Below are 26,093 nucleotides of genomic sequence, written 5' to 3' on the forward strand. Positions count from 1 at the left end.
GACATTTGCCATCAGCATCAAAGGAAATCCTCCTCGATTGTTTTAATCTAATATGGCAGATAGGCAACACCCCCAACTTGTGGAGGGAGGCAATTCTGATCCTTCTCCTCAAACCAGGAAAGGACTGCACACATCCCAGTAGTTATCGAGACTATCGCCTTAATGAGCTGTGTAGCAAAGACCTTGGAGCAAATGGTTAGCTGTCGTCTGGTCTGGTTGGTAGAGATCAGGCAACTCCTTAGCCGCTCTCAGTGTTGGTTCCGAAGATTTCAATCCACTCCTAGAGGCAGCTATTCAGCAGGCTTTACTCTGTAAGCGTCATTGTATCAGCATATTCTTCAATATAAGTAAGGCATATGATACTACTTGGAAACACTGTATTCTCACACAACTGCATCAGTGGGGCTGTCGTGGTCACCACCCCACCTTCATACAGTCTTTCCTGTCTCAGCAGTTTTTTAGGAGCTTAGCTGGTGACACGCCGTCTGATTGATTTGAGCAGGAGAATGGTGTTACTCAGGGCAGTGTTTTAAGTGTTACCCTGTTTGCCACAGCCATCGACAGTATCACATCTATGGTAAGAAGTCCTGTACAGTGCTCCTTATTTGTAGACAATTTTACTGTTTTCTGTACCTCCTCCAGTGTTGCAATGGTGAACTGTCAGTTGCAAATTACAGTGCCGTGGTTAGAGGAGTGGGCTGCAGAGATGAACTTCCACTTTTCTGCAGAGAAGTGTGTGTGTGTTTTTATTTTAATCATTCTCATTGTCTTTTTAATTTTCCTGCCTTGAGTATGGGGGACATCATCCTACATTTTAGAGACACAGTGCAGTTTCTGGGTCTTATTTTTTACTCAGGTCGGAAGGCACTGAACATCATCAAGGGCCTCGGGTAGTGGACAGGGTGCAACTCCTTCAGTTTTATTGGGCTTTTGTGCATTCGCGACTGGACTGTGGTTGCGCAATGTATGGGTCAGCAAGGCCCTCTTACTTGTGTACCATTGATGCTGTCCATCATGAGGGGATTCGGCTGGCTACAGGTGCTTATTGGACCAGTCTGATGCTTAGAATCTCTACTGAGGCAGGGGGAACTGCCTCTTTCACCCAGCACCAGCTCCTCATGATGCATCAGGTGTATAAGTCCTTGCAGTTCCAACTTCACCCACACACCATACTGTTGCTTGTCCAACAGTGGAGCCTTTTTTCCAACCGTCCACAAGCCATGATGACATGTGGGATCTGCGTGCAGGGTGTGCTGGAGTCATTCAGTGTGGAGCCAGTATGACACCAAATCCAAGATTTTAACCATCTTCCACCCTGGTTACTGGAGAGACCCAGAGTGATGTTAGATTTGGTGCAGTACAGGAGAAATATCACCCGTACTTCTGCTTTTAATGCGATATTCTCTGATATTTTATCTGAGTACCACAACCTCGTAGTTGTTTACGGATGGGTCCTAGCAGGGAGAGACACTGTTGGTTGCTCTGTCGTTTTCTCAGATCGTGTCTTCATGGTAAGACTGCCTCCAGAATTTACTGTCTTCCATGCAGAATCATATGCGATCTTGCAAGCACTGGAACAGAGAAGATGTTCTCCCAGTGTTAGGTTTCTTGTCTGCTCAGATTCTTAGAGTGCTGTTTACTCTCTCCAACATTTGTACCCAGCAGATACAGTGACCCAGAATTTCCAGGATGCCCTCCTGCAACTACAGCAATTGGGGAAGGAGGTGTCTTTCTGCTGTGTACCTGGGCACGTTGGAATTGTGAGGAATGAAAGGGCGAATCGAGCAGCTAAGGAGGCATGTTGTGATCCTCTGGCATTTCAGTGTGCTATCTCCCTGCATGTTATCACTATACTGTTGAGGTACAAAGTCGTGTGTCAATCGGAGGACGAGTGGCTGACAGTGACCGATAACAAGCTCTGTGTCATCAAGTCCACAACTCAGTCATGGAGTACTTCCTTTACTTCCTTTTAGCCACATCAGTGGGACGAGAGCCTTCTTACTCGTCTTCACATAGGCCGCAGCCCTAGGACACATGGATTATAACTCTGGCGAGAGGTCTATCCAATGTGACGTGTTTGTGGCTTGTAGATCATGGTGCACCTCATTTTAATTGGACTGCATTTTATGTGCTGATCAGTGGGCTGCGGTGGATTTGCTGTCTATTTTACGTAATGATCAAATGAATGTGATTAGGGTTTTAAAGTTTTGTGAATTGTCCAGTGTTTTTAACAAGATTTTAAGGAGATCTTAATCTGTCAAAGGGTGGCTGGCTCACCTTTTTTTTTTTTTAAGTGGCCAGCCAGTCACATTTCTCTGTGATTTTCTTTTAGTTCTTCTGTGTTTTGTTTTCTCTGTATTTTAATTTCTTGAATGTCTCTCTTCCCTCGTAATTGGTTTTAGTGCATTTGAGAGTACATGTGATACGGAGTGACTGTGTTAATTTCAAATGCATGTGTGTACAACACTTTTAGTTAGCTCCACATTTGTTTGTTTTTGTAAGTCTAAGGGCGCTGATGACCTTGCCATTGGGCACCAATCTCACACACACACACACACACACACACACACACACACACACACACACTCACTCTACTTTGCAGTACTTAAAAATAGTTATTTACAAAATTTGATCATCAGTCAGAGTTTATGTAGGATGTTTCCAGCTGAACGATGGCTAATTCAGAAGGAAGCGGAGAAGATGCAATGACATGACATCATTCATCCACCAGACAATCTTTGGTCCTGTCCTATGGTCCCAGTGAAGAAAAAGATGGTGCTTGGCATTTCTGCATTGGTTACCAGTGGCTGAACAAATTCACCAGAAGGATGTATATCAATTGCCACTAATTGATGGTATATGAACTGGCAACAAAACAATCCTCCACTATGTGTATTCAGACGGGCTACTTGCAGATTCAGGTTGACGTGGAAAGGACTGGTTTCTTAACACTTGAAGTTATCTGTGAGTTTAAAGTTATGCTATTTGGTCTGTGCAACACTTCATCCACATTTCTACACATGATAAACAGCCTACTTCAACTTCTTAAAAGGATGATGTGCCTTGCTGCCTGGATTATCTCGTGTTCTCAAAGGCTTTTAAAGAGCATCATAGCCACTTGACAAAGGTACTTAAATGTGATTATGGCGTAGATTTTGCCCCAAACCAAGAAAGAATCTCTTATTCACCTAAGAGAAAAAAATCTCGTGAAGTACCTAATTAACAGAAAGGGAATTTGTCCTGATGCAGAAAAATTAAGTGCTGTAAAAGGTTTTCCAACTTCTTGGCATATTTGTGATGTGAGAAGCTTTCTAGGAACGTACTGCTATGGTAAACAGTTCATAAAGGATTTCAGTTGCAAGGCGTAGCTGCTGCAAGAACTGCTGAATGAAGGTGCCACATTTTCTTGAGATGAGGGACCAAATGAGGTGGCACAGTGGTTAGCACCCTGGACTTGCCTTCTGCAGGATGAGGGTTCAAATTGTCATCTGACCATCTGGATTTAAGATTTCCATGATTCCCCTAAACTGTCCAGGCAGATGCCAGGGTTGTTGTTGTTGTGGTCTCCAGTCCTGAGACTGGTTTGATGCAGCTCTCCATGCTACTCTATCCTGTGCAAGCTTCTTCATCTCCCAGTACCTACTGCAACCTACATCCTTCTGAATCTGCTTAGTGTATTCATCTCTTGGTCTCCCCCTACGATTTTTACCCTCCACGCTGCCCTCCAATACTAAATTGGTGATCCCTTGATGACTCAGAACATGTCCTACCAATCGATCCCTTCTTCTGGTCAAGTTGTGCCACAAACTCCTCTTCTCTCCAATCCTATTCAGTACCTCCTCATTAGTTATGTGATCTACCCATCTAATCTTCAGCATTCTTCTGTAGCACCACATTTTGAAAGCTTCTATTCTCTTCTTGTCCAAACTATTTACCGTCCATGTTTCACTTCCATACAGGGCTACACTCCATACAAATACTTTCAGAAATGACTTCCTGACACTTAAATCTATACTCGACGTTAACAAATTTCTCTTCTTCAGAAACGCTTTCCTTGCCATTGCCAGTCTACATTTTATATCCTCTCTACTTCGACCATCATCAGTTATTTTGCTCCCCAAATAGCAAAACTCCTTTACTACTTTAAGTGTCTCATTTCCTAATCTAATACCCTCAACATCACCCGATTTAATTCGACTACATTCCATTATCCTCGTTTTGCTTTTGTTGATGTGCATCTTATATCCTCCCTTCAAGACACCATCCATTCCGTTCAACTGATCTTCCAAGTCCTTTGCTGTCTCTGACAGAATTACAATGTCATCAGTGAACCTCAAAGTTTTTATTTCTTCTCCATGGATTTTAATACCTACTCCGAATTTTTCTTTTGTTTCCTTTACTGCTTGCTCAATATACAGATTGAATAACATCGGGGAGAGGCTACAACCCTGTCTTACTCCCTTCCCAACCACTGCTTCCCTTTCATGTCCCTCGACTCTTATAACTGCCATCTGGTTTCTGTACAAATTGTAAATAGCCTTTCGCTCCCTGTATTTTACCCCTGCCACCTTTAGAATTTGAAAGAGAGTATTCCAGTCAACATTGTCAAAAGCTTTCTCTAAGTCTACAATGGTGATCCCTTTGAAAAGGGGATGGCCAGATTGGGATGTTGACAAACCCCACATATTCCTTTTTTGCTGAATTTGAGTTACTTATGGTTTTGTACATTAAACATACAAGCTGATCATCATATAGAGCAACTCCACATGTCCTAGCCATTGCAACACCTAAATTGAATAGAAAACCCACATGTACAAAAGATATGGGATTTCTCAAAATTTTAATTTGTCAGCACTGTTTTAAACAGAGGAAATAATCTGTATTGGCTCCTAGTCTTTCATTTAATTGATTTCTTTTCTTCTTCTTCTTCTTCTTCTTGGATAAGAAGAAGAAGAGGATTTCTTTCATTATTGGTGGTAAAATGTCAGACATTGGTGATGGTAGTAACAAATGTCAGGAAATAGTAAAGAGAAGGAAGAATGCAGTGCAATTTCTGAAATATATAGCCATAAAATAAGCACGAATAAAAAATGAAGCATATATACGAGGATTAGAACTTAAATAGTGGCAACTATTTATTCACAACCGATACAAAAGAATTATATGTTTGCACTAGTTACTTTCTTTCAAAGTAGTTACCGGCATTGTGTAGAACCCGTTGCCAGCGATGTGGAAGGCGTAGTATACCGTTAGTGGAGCCTGTTCTGTTGATGGTGCGAATGGAGCGGTCTACTGCCTGTCGAATCTCTGGAACAGTTCTGAAGCGAATGCCATGAAGTGGTTCCTTCATCTTTGGAATCAAATCAAAGCCACAAGCATTTAAGTTCAGGAAGTATGGTGGATGGTACAGTACTTCCCAGTCCCATCGACCGACCAGAGCAGCCACAGCTTAAGCTGTATGTGCCTGCACATTGTTGTGCAAAATGATGGGTGGGTTGTGCAGAAAGTGTCACTGCTTCTTCCGCAAAGCTGGTCACAGGTAATGCTCCAAACATGAACTGTAATACTGAGCATTGACGGTCTGCTGTGGAGGAACATAATGCGTTAGGATAACACCATCACAGTCGTTCACAAGAATCACCATAACTTTCATCATACTGGGGCTCTGATGCACTTTCGACTTTCGCAGCGACCCATGATGACACCATTTGTTGGATTGGCATTTCAATTTTAGCTCGTACAGTGTGGACCATGTCTCATCCAGTGCTATGATAACGGCGTAAGAAAGCCTCTCCTTCATGCTCACAGCACTCCAAGTGCATCTGAGCAGCGTCGTAACGCATCCATTTCTGCATTTCCGTCAATTCATGGGGAACCCATTGTGATGCAATTTTACACATGCCCAGGCGTTTCTTCAGGATGCGAAGCACAGTCGTATGTGCCAATCTGGTTTTGTGAGTGAGCTCACAAATCATATGGTGTCAATCACTGTCCACTGACGCAGCAACAGCATGCACTTCTTCTTCTTCTGAGACACTAGGACGACCTGTCCAATGCATGTCTGCCACAGTGTGCCAACCTTTGTTGAAGGCTTTTACCCAGCGTGCCACTCTTCTGTACGGCAATGCCGATTTCCCGCGCGCCTCTTGAAGACCTCGATGATACTGTCGTGCTTTACGACATCTGGCACATTCAATCTTGATCCAACTCCGTTGTTCCTGTTTTGAAAACATAGTGACACCGTTACGTTAGACCGCTCACTCACAAGTGACTTTGTTTCCCTCGATTGTGCGCACACCGGTGATGTGGGATGGGTGAGTCCATTTGCTCAGATGTAAGGAAGGTATGTCAACAAAGTGTACTATCAGCGGCAGTAGTAGATTCAATTGCATAGTGTCTCCACAGTAGTGTGCCACTATTTAAGTTCCAACCTACATAGATACCAGGGTATCAAGTGAAATTAGTGACTGGATTGAAGACCTTTTGGTAGGGAGGTCACAGCATGTTATCTCGGATGGAGAATTATTGTCAGATGTAGAAGTAACTTCAGGTGTGCTCCTGAGAAGTGTGTTGGGACTCTTGCTGTTCATGTTGTATATTAATCACCCTGCAGACAATAGTAACATCAGGCTTTTTGCAGGTGATGCAGTTATCTGTAATGAAGTACTCTTTGGAAGAAGGCGCATAATGTTCTGTCTGGTTTTGATAAGATTTCAAAGTGGTGCTAAGATTGGCAACTTGCTCTAAATGCTCAGAAATGAAAATTGTGCACTTCACAAAATGAAAAAAAGTAGTATTCTATGACTATAATATCAATGAGTCACTGTTGGAATCAGCCAACTCATACAAATAACTGGGTTTAACACTTTGCAGTGATATGAAATGGAATGATTACATTGGCTCAGTCGGGGGTAAAGCAGGTGAGAATTACATTTTCTTGCAGATTAGGGATCACTAAGCATCCATGTTCAAAGGTTTTGTCTTCTATACCAAACATTAACAGGACCTGAGATTTTATCCATTGGCTGTGCTTACCTGTAGCTCCTCTTTATCTTTATGCCTACAATGGGCATTTCCACAAAATTCTTACTGCAATTGTCACTAAATTGTTCAGGTATACCACAAATTGGGGTACCTGTATCAAACAGTTCCCTTCCCACTAATCAATCTTAATTTCAATGTAAGGACACACAAGATCTGAATCATCATCTCTGTTATTAAACACGTCACATAAAATATCACTCAGTTTTATCAAATGCTACATCCACACTGTCTTTACAGGATTTTATCATCTTTACAGGTATCACATTACTTTGGTTACTCATGTTATATAAGGTAAAGATTGAACACAGTGAATGGATTCCATAGCACAACTAACAGCACTTATTACAGAAGGAACACAAAATATATTGCTGTCAAAATTACACTTCCTGCTTAGATCTTCTTTCACTTCATTCCACCAATTTGGATTCCAGAATGCACATTTATCCATGTTATCATCAATTTAGTCCCAAACAAACTTCAAAAAGTTTTCACCTTTATTCTATAGGCTTACAGATAACTAACTTTTACTGTTTGGATCATTGCTCTGCATGACAGTAGTGGAAAACTGCTTTGACTGGTCTGGTATATCACGACTCTCACATACGTCATCACTTACATCACTTACCTTATCTGTATTGTCAACATTATTCACAAGTAACTCTGAAACTTCATTATTCTTAAACTCCACAAATACCTGAATTCATCATCATCATATTCTCCCAAAATTACTTCATCAACAACGTCATTAACAACACAAGTCTCATCCCCATCAACACCTTTATTCATTTGCAGTAAGCTACTTGTCTCAGACTTACCGACCTCATTTATTTCACAGCTCTCTTTCACATCTATATCAAAAATATCATCTAGTTCAGATGCTATACAGTCCTCACCTTACTTAATATGTTAATAACAATGTTTTCTGACCAAGAGAAGAAATAATTAGTACATCCTACATCAAAATTCTCATTACTCTCACATTCTCATTTGTGATTAGCACCTACATCACCATAACTAAAAATAGCATCCCAAAACTTTTAATCAAAAATTAAATTCATTATCAGTTCATTGATCTCGGACAACACCCCAACTTGTAATCTACCCCTCCCTCATTTGTTGATTTTCACTGGCTTCATAATAAATTCTTTTAATAAGATTTGAGAGGAGTAAGATTTACAATAATCGTTTTGCTTCTCGTATTTTCTTGTAGTTGGCTCCAGTTCTTCATGTGTAGGGGCGGATTTCTTGAAGCTGAAATTTTTGACATTGTAGGTTCTCATGTTTCCAGTGGACGTAGATAATGGTGAAATATTGCCTGTGCAGTTAATTTCTGTTTCTGTAATTTTTATTCTTTCACATTTTTCTATATCACACTGTCTTTACTATTTACACTCCAAAATCGAAAATTACATTGTTATTGCCAAATATGTCCAATCACATCAGAGGCATGCCCACTACTAACGCATTCTACGGTACTAACAATATTCCAAAGAGTTTACAAACTTTCTTGACAAATGGCTTTCCATTAATCTATACCATTCTTCTATAAATGAATTCAGAAATAAAATTAATAAATATTATCCAATTGCACAATTAATAATAGGAATTTTCATGTGCCAGATATTTCATAATTAAGTAATTTTAACCGTGCATACAGAGCTAGTATATACTGATTGTAACAACGAAAATAAAGTAATTTCCTTTTATACATTTTAGCCTGAAATATAATACATCGTGTACAAAATCATATGCAATTCTTTTAGAAAAACAGGTGAGATAATATTAACCTGTGTAAGAAGGTAGAAAGTGCTTTTGTATTAATAACTTACGTTGAAGAAAAGTAATACTAGAGGAGGGTGTCCCTTTACAATGCGCAGAGGCATTCAAACAATCCTTCTTCCCACAGTCCGTATGTGAATGGAACAGGAAGAAATGCTAATAACTGGTACAGTGGGATGTACCCTGTGTCATGCACCTCACGGTGGTTTGCTGAGTGTAGATGCAGCTGTAGAACAACATAATTACGACTGCAGGTGATCCTAACCTGAAAGTTAGTATTGCTTCCTAATTAAGGTTCAATTATCATTGCTATAAGGAAAGCTACAGTTAAGTTAGTAGTGCACTAGAAGCATGTTGATAAATTTTTCAAGAAATGACACACATAGGCCTCTCATTTCATTTTCTGCAGTATCTGCGGTTGCATCAAATACCAATACAAGACACATTTTAGCTGTGTCAGCTTTCAGTAAATGCCTTGATTGTGCATTATCTTTTAGTCATATAAATGAAAATGTGGGGCAACATTTTAAACAGCTTCAGTTTTTCTTCAACTCTTGTGGAGGCCAAAATAAAAGCCATGCAATGATGGTTTTGCTTGTGGTACAGTGAAGATTTCAGTTCATCACCCATTACTTTCCAATAACTGGTCCGTTGTACCTTCTGTATGATAGAGATTTCAACATGGTAAAAAGGAAAATTAAAAAGGTGAGTAGGATATATTTTCCGAAAGAATATTAATAATAGAGTCCACGACAAAGATTAAATTTGAAATGAAAGTACCAAAAACGGAAGAGGTCCTAAATTGTGAGGAATGGTGGCCACAGTTCTGCTGAAAGAATGCTATTTCTGTTGAAAATCAAGGAAGAGCTACAAAAAGAAGTAGCAAACAGGACTTTCATTTCACACAATTCATATAGTTCTGCTGTACACAGGAAAGCATTGGCGTTGTGAAAGTTAGACCACTCACTGATGGAGCATAAGAGCACGCATCCCAGCTGCCTGGATCTGTTTGTAATTCCATCAAGTCCTGTATGTCAGGTTTATTAAGGTCATGTGCCTATAAATGATGAGAAAATACATGAGCTGTGGCTATTTCTACCATTCCCACCAAAAGAAGAAATCGTCCAAAACTTCTATTCTGACATATGCAGTTGGCAACCGTGTCAAAGAATGAACCATGCATGGAGTTTAATGCTAAAGATAATGCAAAAGAGGCATAATCTGTTTGATTTTTCTCCATATTAACAGTAAAGTATGAGTCAAGTAATGATTAATGATTATTTGTTACAAAATATTGAGAAAGCCACATGTTTACTACATAAATTTTAACTTAACGTCAAAAAAAAGTATCAAGACTGTCTACAGTGCATTGGAAAACTTCCCTCCACATTCATTTTTATGGATAATGAGAGGAAAAATGGAATTTCGGTGTAATTTTGAGATCTGGGTAGTCTTTTGTATTTCCTGAAAAATTTAGTTTTTTGGACGTGTGAGATTTCTCAGAATTCCAATTCCAGTTTCCTTCCTCATCCTTTCATAAACTGAGCTTGTGCTTCATCTCTAGTAATGGTTCTGTTGACTGGATATTATTAAACTCTAATTTTTGTTCCTTTTTGAAATGAGGAGCAAGAATGATCTTTCAGTACCCATAAGTAGGTACTGACATACGCACCAGTCTTGGCACATTTTGTTGAGAATACTGAAATTTGCTCTAGAATTGATGGGGATTCCTACTTGACCACAAAGGAATTTCTCTTTGTTGAGCACCTTGAGTACAGATTTGGGAAAGTAGGAGCAATTTCAGTAAAGAAAAGTTCCATTCAGATTAAAACGGCATCCCATGCTCAGTCACGGGACTGCTCATGACCACCTTTTACAAACCAATGATGAACTACATGTCTGTTTGTAGTGATGATGAGTTGTTCATTTTGTCCATCATGTCCAGCGGAGGCAGAAGGAAATATAGCTGATACTGAGGCCTTGGCAACTTTTTGCCTGATAAAGTCGAGGTGATGGTGTATTGATGTGATGTGTAACTATATATTCCCTTTCCATGCAGTGCTTCAAATGCATGAGATTCGGGCACATGTGTTTTTGAATTGTAACACCAGCCCCATCTGTAGGGATTGTGGACAACAGTTGCACATGAATGCTCCTTGTGCTATTCCTCTCGTCTGTGTCAGCTGCAGGGAACAACATTCTCCCTATTCACAGGACTGCACTGCCTTCGAAAGAGAAACGAAAATCCAAGAATATGACACACTTGACCAACTCTCTTATCAGGATGCTAAGAAGAAATATGGTCATTCGAATCCTGTGCATATGACAATGATGTTTGCTATGGCTGCAATGTCATCATCCTCTGTAGTGACAGTACCCTTGCCCTTCATACCTTCTGTATCGGGCTTTTGGGGCCTTTCGACTACACCCACTCCTCTGGTGATTGGGTGTCCTCCTCCTACTATTTCCCCCACACTCACATGGGATTGTTCACTCTCCACCCGCTGGGGACATCGATCCCCAACTCCCGGCCAGAGCAGTGGCTGAAGGAGCCACTGATTGCTGGTCATAGGGCTTTGTTTTCCTCCTCTGTTCCTGCAAGCCCTTGTAGACATCGAAATCATCCAAGGAGAAGAGGGGCAAAAAGAAGACGATAGAGACAAAGGAGGTTCTAGTGGTCCCCATGCAACTGTATCCCGCATGTTCAGACTGTACCCGAGGCAGAATTCCTTGTGTTCGCTGTGGCACTGGATCCCCCCACCGCAACCTGCACCAGAACTGATGTGTATTGATGATGTATCCTTGCAATCAATGGCAGCAGGTGACACTGGGGCATAACCTGCCTCCTTGGTCCTTTCACACTCCCACACGACACCAGTAGCATGATCCTCCAGTGCAACTGTAGTGATTTTTTTCCATCACCTGGGTGAGCTACAGTGTCTTATATGTTTACTTTGATTTCTGCATTGCCTTCCAGGGAACTTTGTTACCAACATCACAAACCCCTACCCTCTGTGGCTAATGGAGCTATTTTAAACCAGGCAGGGTGGCCCAGTGGCTAGCACACTGTACTCAAGATTGGGAGGATGATGGTTCAAACCCATGTCCGGCCATCCAGATTTAGGTTTTCCCTGATTTCTCTAAATTGTTCCAGGCAAATGCTGGGATGATTCCTTTGAAAGGTATGGCCAATATCCATTCCCATCCTTGACGCAGTCAGAGTTTGTGCTCTGTCTCTAATGACCGCAGTATCGACTTGACATTAAACCCAGTCTTCCTTGTTTGTGGGGCTATTTTAAAAATAAAGTTGGTTATGATGGCCTTGGGTGGGGTTTGCACATACATTCTGGACTCTGTCTACAGTGAACACATGCCACTCCATATGACTTTGGTGGCTATGGCTGCTCATATGCTGATGTCTGTGGATTTTTACTATCTGTAATGTGTACCTTCCTCCTGACGGTGAAGTGTCTCAGGACATGTTGTCTTACTTATTTCTCAGCCACCCTCCCTCATTTTTGGCAACTTCAGTGCTCACATCCCTTTGTGGGATGTAACTAAGACCACTGGCCATGGTAAGGCTATTGGAACTTTGCGTGCTGAGCTTGATCTTTGTCTCTTGAATATCGATTCCCCCACACACTTCAGTGTGGTATATGATCTTATTCAGCCATTGATCTTTCCGTTTGCATCCCTGGTCCTCTTCCCTACATTCATTGAAGAGTTCATGATGGCCTGTGTGACAGTGATCATTTTTCAATCTTCCTGCCCCTCCTGCAGCATCACTCGCCTGGCCATCCATCCGGATGGACTCTCAACAATGTTGAGTTGGATGCCTTTGCCTCTGCCATTGTCCTTATCCCCCCCCACCACGTAAAGGAATCAGAGTGTCCATCCAGAGCATAACCAACTGTGCCTTGTGCTCTCTGAACAAGCTGTGAGCAATAAAGGGGACAGTGTTCCTGTCATGCTTCTTCCAGGGAATCTACTGTGGTCTGTTAGGTTCACATTGGCCACACTTGACTGACACATGGCTACATCCTGCAATGTGAGGATACACCACATTGTTGGTGTGGTACCCATGTGATGGTGGCTCACGTCCAACTGGACTGCTTTAATTTGGCCACCTTATGGCAAAACCTTAAACTTAAGTACACGCTGCCTCTGGTGCCAGTGAATGATGCCAGAGTGGCTGACTTGTTTGTACATTTTATACTTGAAGGTGTTTCTGCTCCTGTCTTTGAGGTAGGGCAGTTTGGCCTTGTTGGCCTCTTGAGGGATTGAAGGGGTGCACCAACCGATTTAGCTCATAGATGCCCTTGCTTTGTGGTCCATCCTGTCTCTTGCCCTTCCACCTTTTTAATTCTTCATATTATTTTATGTCTGTCATTTATTTACTACCTCATCATTGTTGCCCAAGTTGCTACTTTTCTTGCAGTAACAGAGTGTGAGGAAACACCATTCAGATGCAGAGGGTGCACTTCTTTCTGGGTGGAGCTACTCACCCAACTTCACCCTCTTACCCTTCACTCATGTCTATTTGCTTCTATCTCTTGGTTTTATTGATTCTTGGCTAAAATCGGGTTCATCAGGATTTGTCTTATATGCCCTTCCTTTCTGAGGACTCCTTCTGGCATGACACATACAGGATGGAGGGTCTGATGACCTCACAGTTTAGTCTCTCTAACCCCATCGATCCAATCCATTTCAGCCCAATTTGCTGTTGTGACTGACCACTGTTCTTTATGTTGGTTAATAAGCCTGAAGGATCCAGTAGAACAAATGGCAAGATGGTTAGGAAGTTTCAGGTAACCAGCTTTACAGTAATATGCAAAAATTTATGCTAACACAATCTGCCTTTCACAGAATCAACTGGAAGAACATTATAGCCTGAGTAAAGGTAGAAGAAATCAAAGGAGAATTCAAATTAATAGCTGAAACATCATAAAAGAGAAACTATGACCCAGTGGGACAGAAATAGTTGCTTGTCATCTCAGCTCATTTAAGCTCAAACATACTTATTTATTTGGTCTTTAAATATGTCTGCTTGTGTCTGTATATGTGTGGATGGATATGTGTGTGTGTGTGCGCGAATGTATACCCGTCCTTTTTTCCCCCTAAGGTAAGTCTTTCCGCTCCCGGGACTGGAATGACTCCTTACCCTCTCCCTTAAAACCCACATCCTTTCGTCTTTCCCTCTCCTTCCCTCTTTCCTGATGAGGCAACAGTTTGTTGCAAAAGCTTGAATTTTGTGTGTATGTTTGTGTTTATTTGTGTGTGTATCGACCTGCCAGCACTTTCGTTTGGTAAGTCACATCATCTTTGCTTTTAGATATATTTTTCCCACGTGGAATGTTTCCCTCTATTATATTAATACTTTTTATTTTTCAATGACAGTCCGACATCAGGTCATCTGAAATATCCAAAGATGGAATTAGAAGCTGGTATCATGGACCAGGTCTCTTCCAATCTGTCACACATTACGAACTGTAGATGGAACCAATGACTTCTACAGTTGCTCCATATCACTGGATTGGAATTGATTTCTTATGAAGGTTTACTATGCTGGCAAATAGTAATATATGAATAAAAATGTCCACTCGCTGTTTGCAGATCAAGTTTGATATGAAAGCAGTCCTTTCCATGACAACTCGAGGGTCTTGTGAGTTCCAAGTTGTGCTATTTGGTCTGTGCAACACACTATGCTATCCACACTTGAATGTGTGATGGACAACCTGCTTTGGTATTTTAAATGGACATTGTGTCTTTGCTACCTGGATTACGTTATGTAAGCCACTGCAGGGAATGCCAACAGTGGAACAGGTACCTCAATTACCTGCAGAACATCTGGTATCATTGCCTTCTGTAGCTTCTCCATGTCATTGATTGGGTGGGGGTGGCATTCTCTGGAAATTGTCTTGTTTCATGGAGAAGACATAATTTTGAAGGATGGACAACCACGTGTAATGAGCTCTGATCGTAGAAAAGTGTTTCAGTTAAATGTGATATCAAAACAAATTTCATGATGCAGCGTCCTCTGTGGTATGCCAGCTGCCTGCTACCCACTGATGAAGGACCTTGCAGAACATTTGAATAGGGTGTTGGCAGATATGCTCTCAGTGTATGTTGATGTCAAAAAGCCTGACTGTGATACCGTACTGCCTCACACGCCTTCTGCACAGAACACAACAAACCAAGACACTACAGATTTCACACCATTTTTTTTAATCCACAGTTGATGGTCTGAAACAATAATGTATGTATTATTGCAGTTTTTGGCCTGATGATGTTGAGGACGTATACATCAAACAGCATAGGACCCAGACTAGAGAAGCAAGCCAGCTGGCACGCATTTGGACCTTAAACACCCAAAATAAAAAAAAAAAAAATAAAAAAAGAAAAAAAATACAGGAACAATATAATATCAAACACTGACCTGTAAGATACAAAAAGTGCAGTGGCATCATCCATGTCCTTTCAAAAATGTCCAAATGGCTCTGAGCACTATGGGACTTAACATCTGAGGTCATCAGTCCCTAGAACTTAGAACTACTTAAACCTAACTAACCTAAGGACATCACACACATCCATGCCTGAGGCAGGATTTGAACCTGTGATCGTAGCAGTTGCGTGGTTCCGCACTGAAGCACTTAGAACTGCTCGGCCACCGCAGCTGGCCTCCATGTCCCAACATAAAGGCCTACTCTACAATCATAGTACCTCAGTGGAAGTAACTTGGCACATCTCAGCGACCAGAATATGTGAATCCACGATTGGTGCTGTCTGAGGTACCAGTGACTAGACCCAGATCCACGAAACTACAGTGTATCCTAAAACAGCGGGCTGCTGTTTTACTAAGCAGGAAGCATTGCTGTGAGCTCTGCATTGTCTGCTGTGGTGTAACCATTAAAGTCACTGTCTGACAACATATGGGTCACAATTCCAAATCATACCTCCATCATTGTTCAACATTTGTACTTATTGGATGGTTCTTGGACATACTTATGCATAGAAAGCTTTCTATGTATGTTTAAACTGCAGCATTCTGCTAAGTCAGGCAGTTCAGTTCCACATGTGCTGTATGTGTACTCAGTAAACACATTTTCCATGTGAGGTATTGATTCTTGTTGACAACCTTGTTGATTCCAGATTCAGTGTGAAAATATTGGCCTGTGTTGTATGCTTAATTCACTTCTGAGAAGGTCTAAATGTTTATAAGGGATATGTTCCCTGAAAGGAGAGATAATTAAATACCTCACTAACTGAAATGTGCAAACTCTACTGTGCTTCTTGGTATCTTTTCATAGCTTTACAAGTCCTTACTTGGAAATGCATAATAACTGCTTCAATTTCTTTGCCTATTTTAAAAGTTAAATCACCGTCTTTTGTTATTTTCTTCTAAGAGAAATTTTGAGTTCAGTTTACAAGAAATGAGCACTGAAAATTTTGTAAATTACTGTAACTTAATTGACATCTTAGTTTTCCACCTCATGCTATTCTATCATTTGTAGACTGGAATTGCCTTGTTGATTACCATTGTACTACATTTGACTTTCTCGGCTCTTTGGTGGCCACCTCTTCCTTCCATTTTTGTTGCTCTCATCCTCACAACAGGTCGTCTGAGTGACCTTCCATCCTTCCCAATCTTGTCCTTCTTTCCCAGTTGTGTTCTTCTTTCCTTCTTGATGGAGTAGCAGAACTCAACAAAGGACTATGCAGTCTAAATTCGACATGTATGTTGGTAATGCCTGTTGTGATTGGTCACAGGAAATTAAGATGGCAGACCAGATGATTTGTATATCCAGTGATGTAGTAATGTTTTGGATTAGATTGTAAGGGAAATATTCAGTATTTGACATAATAATGACCTTATCCTACTAGAAGAAAATCCTTTTGTCATGAAAGGCTATTTGATGCAAAAGTACAATAATTTAACACTGGATTTTTTTTTCTGCATCATGGTTTTCCTTTATTGTTATATGCACTGCAGGACTCACCAGCTCACAGCCGAATTATGTCCTTCCTATCTAACCTAGGCTCCATGCTAAGCTGCTGATAAGTTTATCACCTCAATGTAGATTCCATAGAATAGTGTTGTTGTATATTCTTTAAATTTACAGTGATGACACAGACAAGCGATAAAGTTACATTGTGATGTGTTCTTTTCATATGTGGCAAGATTTATATGTGAATCTTTTTTAAAGGACGATCTTAGTTGTATAGTTACTGTGAACAGCAGCCATATCTGTGAAATAGAACAGAATTTTTACATACATAAATTGTGAGAAATGTGGTTGATAGCTACCATTCTGTTCACACTTTCAAGCAAAACACATCATATACAGTTCTAAATGTAAAACCTTGATATTTTACAAATTGTTTCATTACCTGATTTTGGTTTTACATGTTTGACAGGTGTGAACTAACTGTCTGTGTATGAGATGAAGTTTGCTATCAGCTGTGGAGTATAAATTGTTGCGCAAGACATGAGACTTCTCATGGAATCCTTCACATTAACTCAAACTGTACAGCTGAATAGAAATTATACTTAGAAAGGGCGTTGCTCTCTATGTGCAATGATGTCTACTCTCATATCATATATTGTGTATATTTAAATTTGATAACTGTTTTATGTTACTCCTGTCACTATCTGCCTTTTTGTCATCATAAGAAATTAGCAACCACATATTACTACCAATTTTTTATTGTTATTTTTTCTGTGGAATGTATTTTGGGAGGTACAGCCTTTATTTGTACTTTTCACATTAAAATAGTGATACAGCATTTAACAGATTCACTGTTTTGAACATCATAATGGGGTTTTAAGTTGGGTGGTATATCTATGCCTTCTTCTAACCTGAAAACCTACTTAATGCCTAAGTTATAGCTGCAAATTGAACTTAATGCCCAACCATATAGCGCACATCATCTTCAACATCTGCTGTTGTATGAAAGGTAAGTCATAGTAAGTATTAGTAGAAAAGTCAAAACCAACAAATATTTGCACCCCAAATCTGTCAACTTCACCAATAGAGCTGCCAATCCACATTTACACACATTAGCCTTATTTATATCTAAAGTTATCTAAACCAATTGTTAACATGCAATCTAGAACCTTTTCTCTGTCATGAGATTACTGCTTCTACACTGTAATTAAGGTACTTACTTGTAAAATTCTAAATGTTAGTGTATGCTGCCTATTGATATCATATGTTTGTTTTTGTTTTTAGATTTCCATTTCCACAACAGAATTTCCAGCAACATATGCCAATGCCCGTTCATAATCCAGGAGGCAATATTTTACACTACCCGACGGCACCGCTGTGGCAGCAGCATCATCATCATCATCCTCAACAACAACAACAACAACATCATCATCAACAACAACAGCAACTTTTGGAAGACCAAAAGCATAGGGAATACCTTAAACAACAGCAGAAACTGAGGCTTATTAGTTCTTCAGCCAACAAGGTATTAATTCTTTCAGATTTTGTAATTGATTTCAAGTTTGATACATTTTTGGGAATGCAGCCAGACCTTTATCATTTCTTGGACCAATATTTTTGCTGAAACCTGGCCAGGTTTTTTCTTGGTCAGTTTGAGATTGATAACAATGTGCACTTCATGCATATTTATGTCTTGAGAGCTAACTGTGGCTGGGGATTATATTTCTGCAGCCTGCTCAATCAAATATGAGAAACTGCAGATCCCATCCAGAGTCTCATCTTTGTGGAATTTTGTGATTGTGAAAGTGGTGAAAATATGACTGAAAGAAACCTTAATAGATCAGGACAAGAATTTTCGCTTAAATAATGAATGAATCAACTTTTATCTCTTCCTAAGATGAGTCTTTGTTGTTATATTTCCTGCCACTAGTATGAGTTTGTGCAGCCATATGTCCAATTCATAATTACTATGATACTTGCCACTTTCCACTGATGCAGAAATTTCTCAATAAGTGCTCTTCAGGCAATAAAATTGTGTAATTGTATCTTCAGCAATAATGGGAATTTAAGGATGGAGCAATACAGAAAATAAGGGAAAGGCAACCACCAGCCTGTCATTGGACTGATGGGTGGAGCACAGAAACACATAATGTATTCACGCAAGCTTTTGAGTTCTTGCTCTTTCTTTAATAAAAGCACTTGTGTACTTGCACACACAAACACATGCATGCACCCCTCCTTCTCCCTCTCCCCATCCTACAGCCATGAGTCTTCATCATGCCCACAGAATATTGCATGTGCGATGTGTGTGGTTTTATGTGTGAATCTGTGTACTTTTAGCAGAAAAAGAGCAAGAGCTTGAAACCTAGTGTGAATACTGTTTCCTGATACGCGTTTCTATGCTCCACACACCAGTCCACTAAAGATTGCCTTTTCCTTATTTTACGTACAATGTTATCTTTGATGCATACACATTTGAGCTGCATCAGTTCATGTCCCAACTTTGAAGCAAATGCCGTCTGCCATCTCAAGAAATGAATGTGTCAGCTATAGAGCATGTGGGTATGACTGTGCAAACACATTCAAACTATTGGATATCAATATCTACCATAGCAGGTGGATACATGAACAGTTGTGTCATGAGGTATTGGAATACAGTGACACTCTTCAGTTATGTTATTAGTATTTTACCCAGAATGTTCATCTTTGTTCAAACACGCAGATGTACTGGAATGAAAGTGAACTCATTAAGTGTATAGTAATTTTCTAACAACATGAATAAAGAGTACTGTTTTCTGACACAAAGCGTCGTTCATTTGCTGATCTGTCATGGCAGGTATTGATACACAATATTTTGAAAGTGATTACATGCTCTCACTGCTTCTATATAGCTGTTGCACAAGAATCTGACATGTGTGGGCATAAAAGGCAAATTATGAGTATGTGTTGAATAATTGTTATACATAAAGCAATTATAGATAAAGCAATAGGTAGCATTTGTGTAAATGATGACTTGAACATTTAATATGTTCACAATTATGGACATGATCTGAAGTAAATAAGCACAAATTGCATCCATGTGTCAGTCTCTGTTTTATTTTGAAAATGGCTGGATGGTCCCCAGTTGAAGTATTGTTGCATGAAACAATGATGGCCTGGTTATAGCGTCTTGACTCTATTAAAGAAACAATTATAATGCCCTCTATGTTATCATTCCTTTTGTACATGTTGCCTAGTTGCTTACAGTATTGACAGTGATTATATTGTCTTTGGTGTTAGCTTGTTAAATACTAAGCAATTTTTCTTTTCCACTGTGCTGGCTCACTTAATAGTGTTTGACACAATCATTAAAATTTAAGACAAAGTAAATTGTAATGAAAGCTTCTTGGAACAGTGTTTTGCCCTGTAAGTTTTAAATGTCTTGTATCTAATCCAAACATGAATTTGGGTGCCTGTTCTTTAACATAATAAATTAAGAACAGTGTTACAGTATTCCGTCTATGTTAGGCTAATGCTATAAGCTGAGACAAACAAATAAAAGTGAAAAATATACAAAGTATCCAGACTACACAAAGTCTATGACTAACACTAATAGGTAATAGCTGGTGTAACATACATTGTTTAGTAAATAAACATATGAAGGTTGGACATTACTTGAGAAACAACATACATGTTGTGTCTAACAAGCATTGTAGCTGAAAGTAACCCTATTACACAAGGGCGAATCAGTAAGTCAAAAATGTCAGAATACTGTTTACCATGTTAGAATTTTGTGCTATTGTGCTTGTTTGGTTTTAGAGGGCAACACCACCTGTTGAATGGAAGGAAACTGATAAGCTGTGTTCAGTGGTCAATGATCTGTGAATTGCAGCCAGTTCAAGATGACAGGTGCACTTAGGTAGTGTACCACAGTTGTGTGATTTTTGTGATCGTTGTGAAATGTGTCCCATTTGTGGTGAGAACTTTATTTCAAGAGAAACTGCTTTCAGTTGGATGAAGAATCACAAACTGGAGCATCTTGGTCGTTCTGTGAAGTTTTTCGCTGATGCCACTTTGCAACATGTAATACACACCAACAATTTGTACTGTTGGCAGGAGATGTGATGCTTCTGGTTGATGAGCTCACCTGACGAACAGAAGGGTTATGCAGACATTTCATTGGGAATGCAGGGAACATCCACCACAGAACAGTGGTTCAGGTTCCTAAGCTTACAATGTGTCAAGATTAGCCTGGATAACACTAAAAAACCAGGACTGTTTGGCGTAATCCAAAGATAATCATGGATTTTTATCCTGTCTCGGGATGTAAAAATGACCGGGTTTGAGAATATTATGACTGGTGAGGATTTTTTAAATTTTAGACCTATTATGTTCGACATCGTGTTTCATTCTCAGTCATGCCTCTCTCAGTTGACCTTAGAGCAAGTGCTGACATTGATGGGGAATTGTCATTACTGGTTCCACCACAATTTTTCACTTAGTCACTGGGCACTACAAGAGGGGCAATGCATTTATGTTGTCTTCGTGTGAAGTAAATCATTTACATGTTTTTGATCATTTTATCTGTATTTGTTTTTTGTCTCATAATTTAGGAATGGGCAAAATAAAGTGTGTGTTTAATGTTAACCTGCAACAGGAATACAAATTTTTGAAATTGTGTGCTAACAGTGACAATGAATAAGTTTATTGTGCACTATGTATTGGAGAATTTTCTATTGCGCATAAAGGAAAGGGTGATGTTAAGGACCATGTGAAGTCAGCTGAACATTGGAGTGCTATAAATAAAAGTGCTTCACCAAAGATAAGAGATTTTTGTAAACCCAAAGATAGGAGTAATAGTGTTCTGGAGTGTGCTGCTAGACAAGAACTCACTTTCAAAACATCAGACTGTACATCTAAACTGCCTAAAAAATTATACAACTTAAAATTTTCATCTGCTATAACAAAAACAGAGGCAGCTATTGTTAATATTGGTTTGCCATTTGTATTTGGCAGTACGTTGCATTCTTTGGAAAAGCGTTGATTCTGTAACTGTAATGATGGATAGCTCAAACAGAAGTGAAGTAAAACTTGTTCTGATTGTTGTAATGCATTTAAGTCTGGAGGAGGGAATTCAAATTAAACTTTTAAATTTCAATGAAACATCACATGAAATTGCTCAGAGATGGCAGGTGGCAGCACTAGCAGGGGAGGTTATATAAAGCTCATCAGGGGACATGGCAAATAGTGCAGTGATTGTCGTAATGCAGAAACAGAATGATTTATCTGACATAAGGGCGTGATCATTGGCTTTTGGACAAAGGGTGGAAGCATTTTCAAAACAGCTAAGTTTGTTAACTGTTCTTGTGCTGCTGTAGTTGAAGTATACAGTGCTTGGGAAAATGGTACTATTCAAAACTGGCGCTGAGGCAAGTGTGTTGCACCACAGGCCACATGTGACATGGGTGGAATGATGTTTGCAGAAATGTGTACAGGCAAATAGACATGCACCATTGAGCAGCTGACTGCCTAGATGAACCAAGGAGCTATCAGCGTGTCTCCTGAATGATTGTTCAGTGAATGATGCTGCGTATGGGTCTCTACAGCAGATGCCCAGTTCATGCACCCATGCTGACTGCTGTTCATTGGTGATGATGGCTGACATTTGCATGCCAGTATCACAGCTGGACTTCCATCGAATGGTGATAGATAGTCTTTTCAGATGAATCACGTTTTATGCTCTATCGGACAGATGGCCATTGGCGTTTATGGCATGAAACGTCTGAAAGAAAACACCCTGAAACAATATCAGAAGGGTCCAGGCCGGAGGAGGGAGTGTTCTGGGGAATGTTTTCATGCCATCTCTGGATGATTTCATCATTCTGGGAGGCAAAATAGGTCAACACAAGTATCCATCTATACTTGGAGACCGTGTGTACCCCTACATGCAGTTTGTTTTTCCTCGGCACAATGCCATCTCTGGTGGGCTGTTGACACAATGGATCCTCATGGCACGGAAGTTGACATAGCTCCACATTCCTGTTGGTACCTTCCAGAACCTCATTTTCTCGTGTCCTGCGTGTCTCGCAGCAGTCATGCTGCAAAAGGTGGTTATTTAGGCTTTTGATGGGTAGTCCCGTTACTGTGACTGGACGGTGTAGTATTCAATACTTAGAGTTGTGGAGAGGCAGCTTTGTTAAATTCAGACAGTTCCAGTGGATAAATTTATGAACTGAAATTGTCTGGGCTGATTTAGAAGAGACTGCACAAGCTGCTAATGAAATTATAAAAGATTCAATAAATATTGATGATCTACTCAATGATTGTCTACTCAATGATTGTACATTGTTGAACCAGGAAATTAAAAACAAAAATGTAGGTTGTGGTTCAAGTTCTGAAAAAGTATCGGATAATGTTGAACAGAAGTGGAAAGCAGTTTTTAAGAAGTTTCAAAAGACTGATATTTCACAATGTTTCTAAAATGACTGAGCTTGTGATGGCTTTGTGTGAGACATCTGCTCCAGTTAAGAGTGTTTTTTCAATTGTGGGGAACATTTGGTCTGCAGAAAGGAGTAGCAGAATTTCAGAAGCTACTGTTATAACATATGCTAAATTTTAAAATTGATTCAGATCATTCGTATTGTAAATTTTATTGTGTAATTAAAACAAACAAGCCATTTCTGAAAAAGTCATGTTTAGTAAAAAATACAAATGAATAAATAAATCTTAATGTTTCAATAAACTTTTAAGGCTTTCAAGTAAATCAAAAATATGTCCTAGGTTGGACCCAAAAATATGGTAATATGACAAGGGCTGGATCCAAAAAATATGGTAAACCTTCCAATTCCCATTTAGGCTTCCAGATTCAGGTTTTCCTTGACTACCCCAAATCACTTAAGGCAAATGTCATGATGATTCTTTTGAAACGATGCTGCCAGTTTCCTTCCCCATCTTTTCCCAAACTGAGCTTGGGTTCCATCTGTAATGATCTTATTATCGACAGGGAGTTAGACCCTAAACCCTAATCCTTCCTTTTAAAATTACAGAGAGAGAATGTCAAAAACAAAGTACTAACGGTACTGATGTCATTTGTTTCCATTTTTTAACTTATTTGTTCATTCTCATAGACATCATCAACAGGAGATTGAAATTCAGCAGCAAACGCCAGCTCCTTCTTCCAGTTCGCTTTGCTAGTCCTGTTGTTAGTCGAATATTTTTGCATCTGGTAGAAGACACATACAAACAAAATCCATATCTAAGGCTCAGTCACATGTGAGTGAGAGAGAGGCAATGGCTTAACACATTGTGACAACCATACAGTCCAGTTTCAGCTGCCCTTGACTTCTTGTTGTTTCTGCACAGCCTGAGAGGCATTGTTTTGGAAAGGCTGGGGGGTGGCAAGTGGTGTTTGTGAGGTGGACAAACAGCCTTGTAGTCGCCAGCTTCCAGGGGCGTATTAAGACTGGAAAAAGCACTGGCAGTGGTTTATTGATGCAGTAGTGATATGTTAAAGGAAGTTATCTCACTTTACTTATTTATTTTCATTATACAGGTATTAGTCCTGATACATACTGTACGCACATAATGCTAGCTATCCATGCATTGATAGAGATTGCAGGCTGGCAATCCTTATTGCTGGAAGAAATTGCAAGGCACTAGTAACAGTCAGCACTTCTGATAGAAAGTTGACAATGCTTAACTTCCTATCCAATTGTAGCTGATGGATGATGTGTCATTCACAAGGAACATAAGTCAGATTTTCTGTACATAGCACGTGTTGGCAGATGCAACTCCTCATATAACAATCCGTCAACATCAGCAGATATTTTCTGATAATAACTGAGCATATATGGTCAGTGAGTTCTTGTTGGAATTTTATAATAATAGGAATTGGATTAATTAACAGAACAACAGATTTCTAGTTTTTCAGCACATTTCAGTCAGACCACAGGCAATATAATGCACACCACCATGGACAGTCAGTGAATTAAGTTGAACATACTGATTGTCCACCAGAACTGATATGTCTTGTGCTGGTTGAGACCCAGTGAGAGCACACTCTAAGTAAACAATCATTTGAAACTTCCTGACAGATTAAAACTGTGTGCCGGTCCGAGACTCGAACTCGGGACCTTTGCCTTTCGCGGGCAAGTGCTCTACCAACTGAGCTACTCAAGCACGACTCACGTCCCGTCCTCACAGCTTTAAATCTGCCAGTACCAGTAAAGCTGAGTTCGAGTCTCGGTCCGGCACACGGTTTTAATCTGCCAGGAAATTTCATATCAGTGCACACTCCGCTGTAGAGTGAGAATTTCATTCTAGAAACAATCATTTTGTTAATAAATGGATCAACCAAAAGTTCTCCTTCAGAGACAAAATCACTTACAATAGTTTCTGAAGATTTGTGATTAGCCCTAAATTTTATATGAGGCTGAACTTAGGCTGAAGGCCTAAATGATGATACAATCAAATGTCAGGTATTCACTTAGTCACAGAGCAAGACACAATCTAAGGTTAACTTGTTAGAAGAAAAAGGCACAAAAATAAGTTGCGTAGCTGATAACCAAGTCCTGGTCACCGAGTCATAGTGATGGTGGTGACAGATACTGGAGGCTTCTTCACTCAGCAGCGGCTGGCAAGCAGCATGGTGTGATGTGTAGCAGAGATTCTAAATCAGACTGTGATTGAAGAGCTGCAGGTGCAATCAGCATCTGGCTCAGGTCTCAGTTAAATACACCTTGTAGTGGATTTGTCCCACCCTAAATATGCAGGCTGCAAAGAGATGCTAGAGGACTGTATGCGATCAAATGGCCTGGGAAGCAAACGGGGCTGCAAGGCCAGCAACCTCTTATAGTGCTTGTGCTGTCACCTGCTGGCCTATTCAATGTGCATGATTGAAGTTCTGCCTTTTGTTGCTGTAACTCATTCCGGGTTAGACCACTAGGCCACAGCTGTGAGAGGAGATGCAGGTCTGCTGGGCGAGCAGCCCATACACTACATCCCCTCCCTCCTCTCCCCCTCCTCCTAGCCAATGAAAGATGAAAGGATGGTGCCCATCTCAAAGATTTGGGCTGTAATGCACCCACCTGTAGAACTGGTGACTCTGGAGAGTGTGAGCGATACCTATTGACAGGGGAGTCGGGAACAGAAGAGATGGGCCGATGTCCCTGGAAGCTGGGGATCGCAATCCAGTAGAGGAGATGGCAGTTTGGCATTTGTCCCCGGCACGGAGAGAGAGGAAGCCCCAATTTGGAACCAAAGATAATGAAATCCTCTGGTAAGGAGGCATCAGTGTTTGGCTGGGGTACACCAGATCTGGGTGGAGGCATGTGGATCTGGCGTGCA

General features: G+C 40.2%; 1 protein-coding gene across 1 annotated transcript in view; it reads left to right on the plus strand.

Annotated features, from left to right (window-relative positions):
* LOC124776169 (synergin gamma-like) overlaps positions 1–26,093 on the plus strand; it is a 162,799-nt gene that overhangs the window by 54,617 nt on the left and 82,089 nt on the right. The window contains 1 exon segment of the mRNA XM_047251010.1: positions 18,054–18,294. Within this exon segment, the coding sequence (XP_047106966.1) occupies positions 18,054–18,294 (241 nt within the window).

Source organism: Schistocerca piceifrons, chromosome 1 (genome assembly GCF_021461385.2).
Source record: "Schistocerca piceifrons isolate TAMUIC-IGC-003096 chromosome 1, iqSchPice1.1, whole genome shotgun sequence".
Taxonomy (NCBI): Eukaryota; Metazoa; Arthropoda; class Insecta; order Orthoptera; family Acrididae; genus Schistocerca; species Schistocerca piceifrons.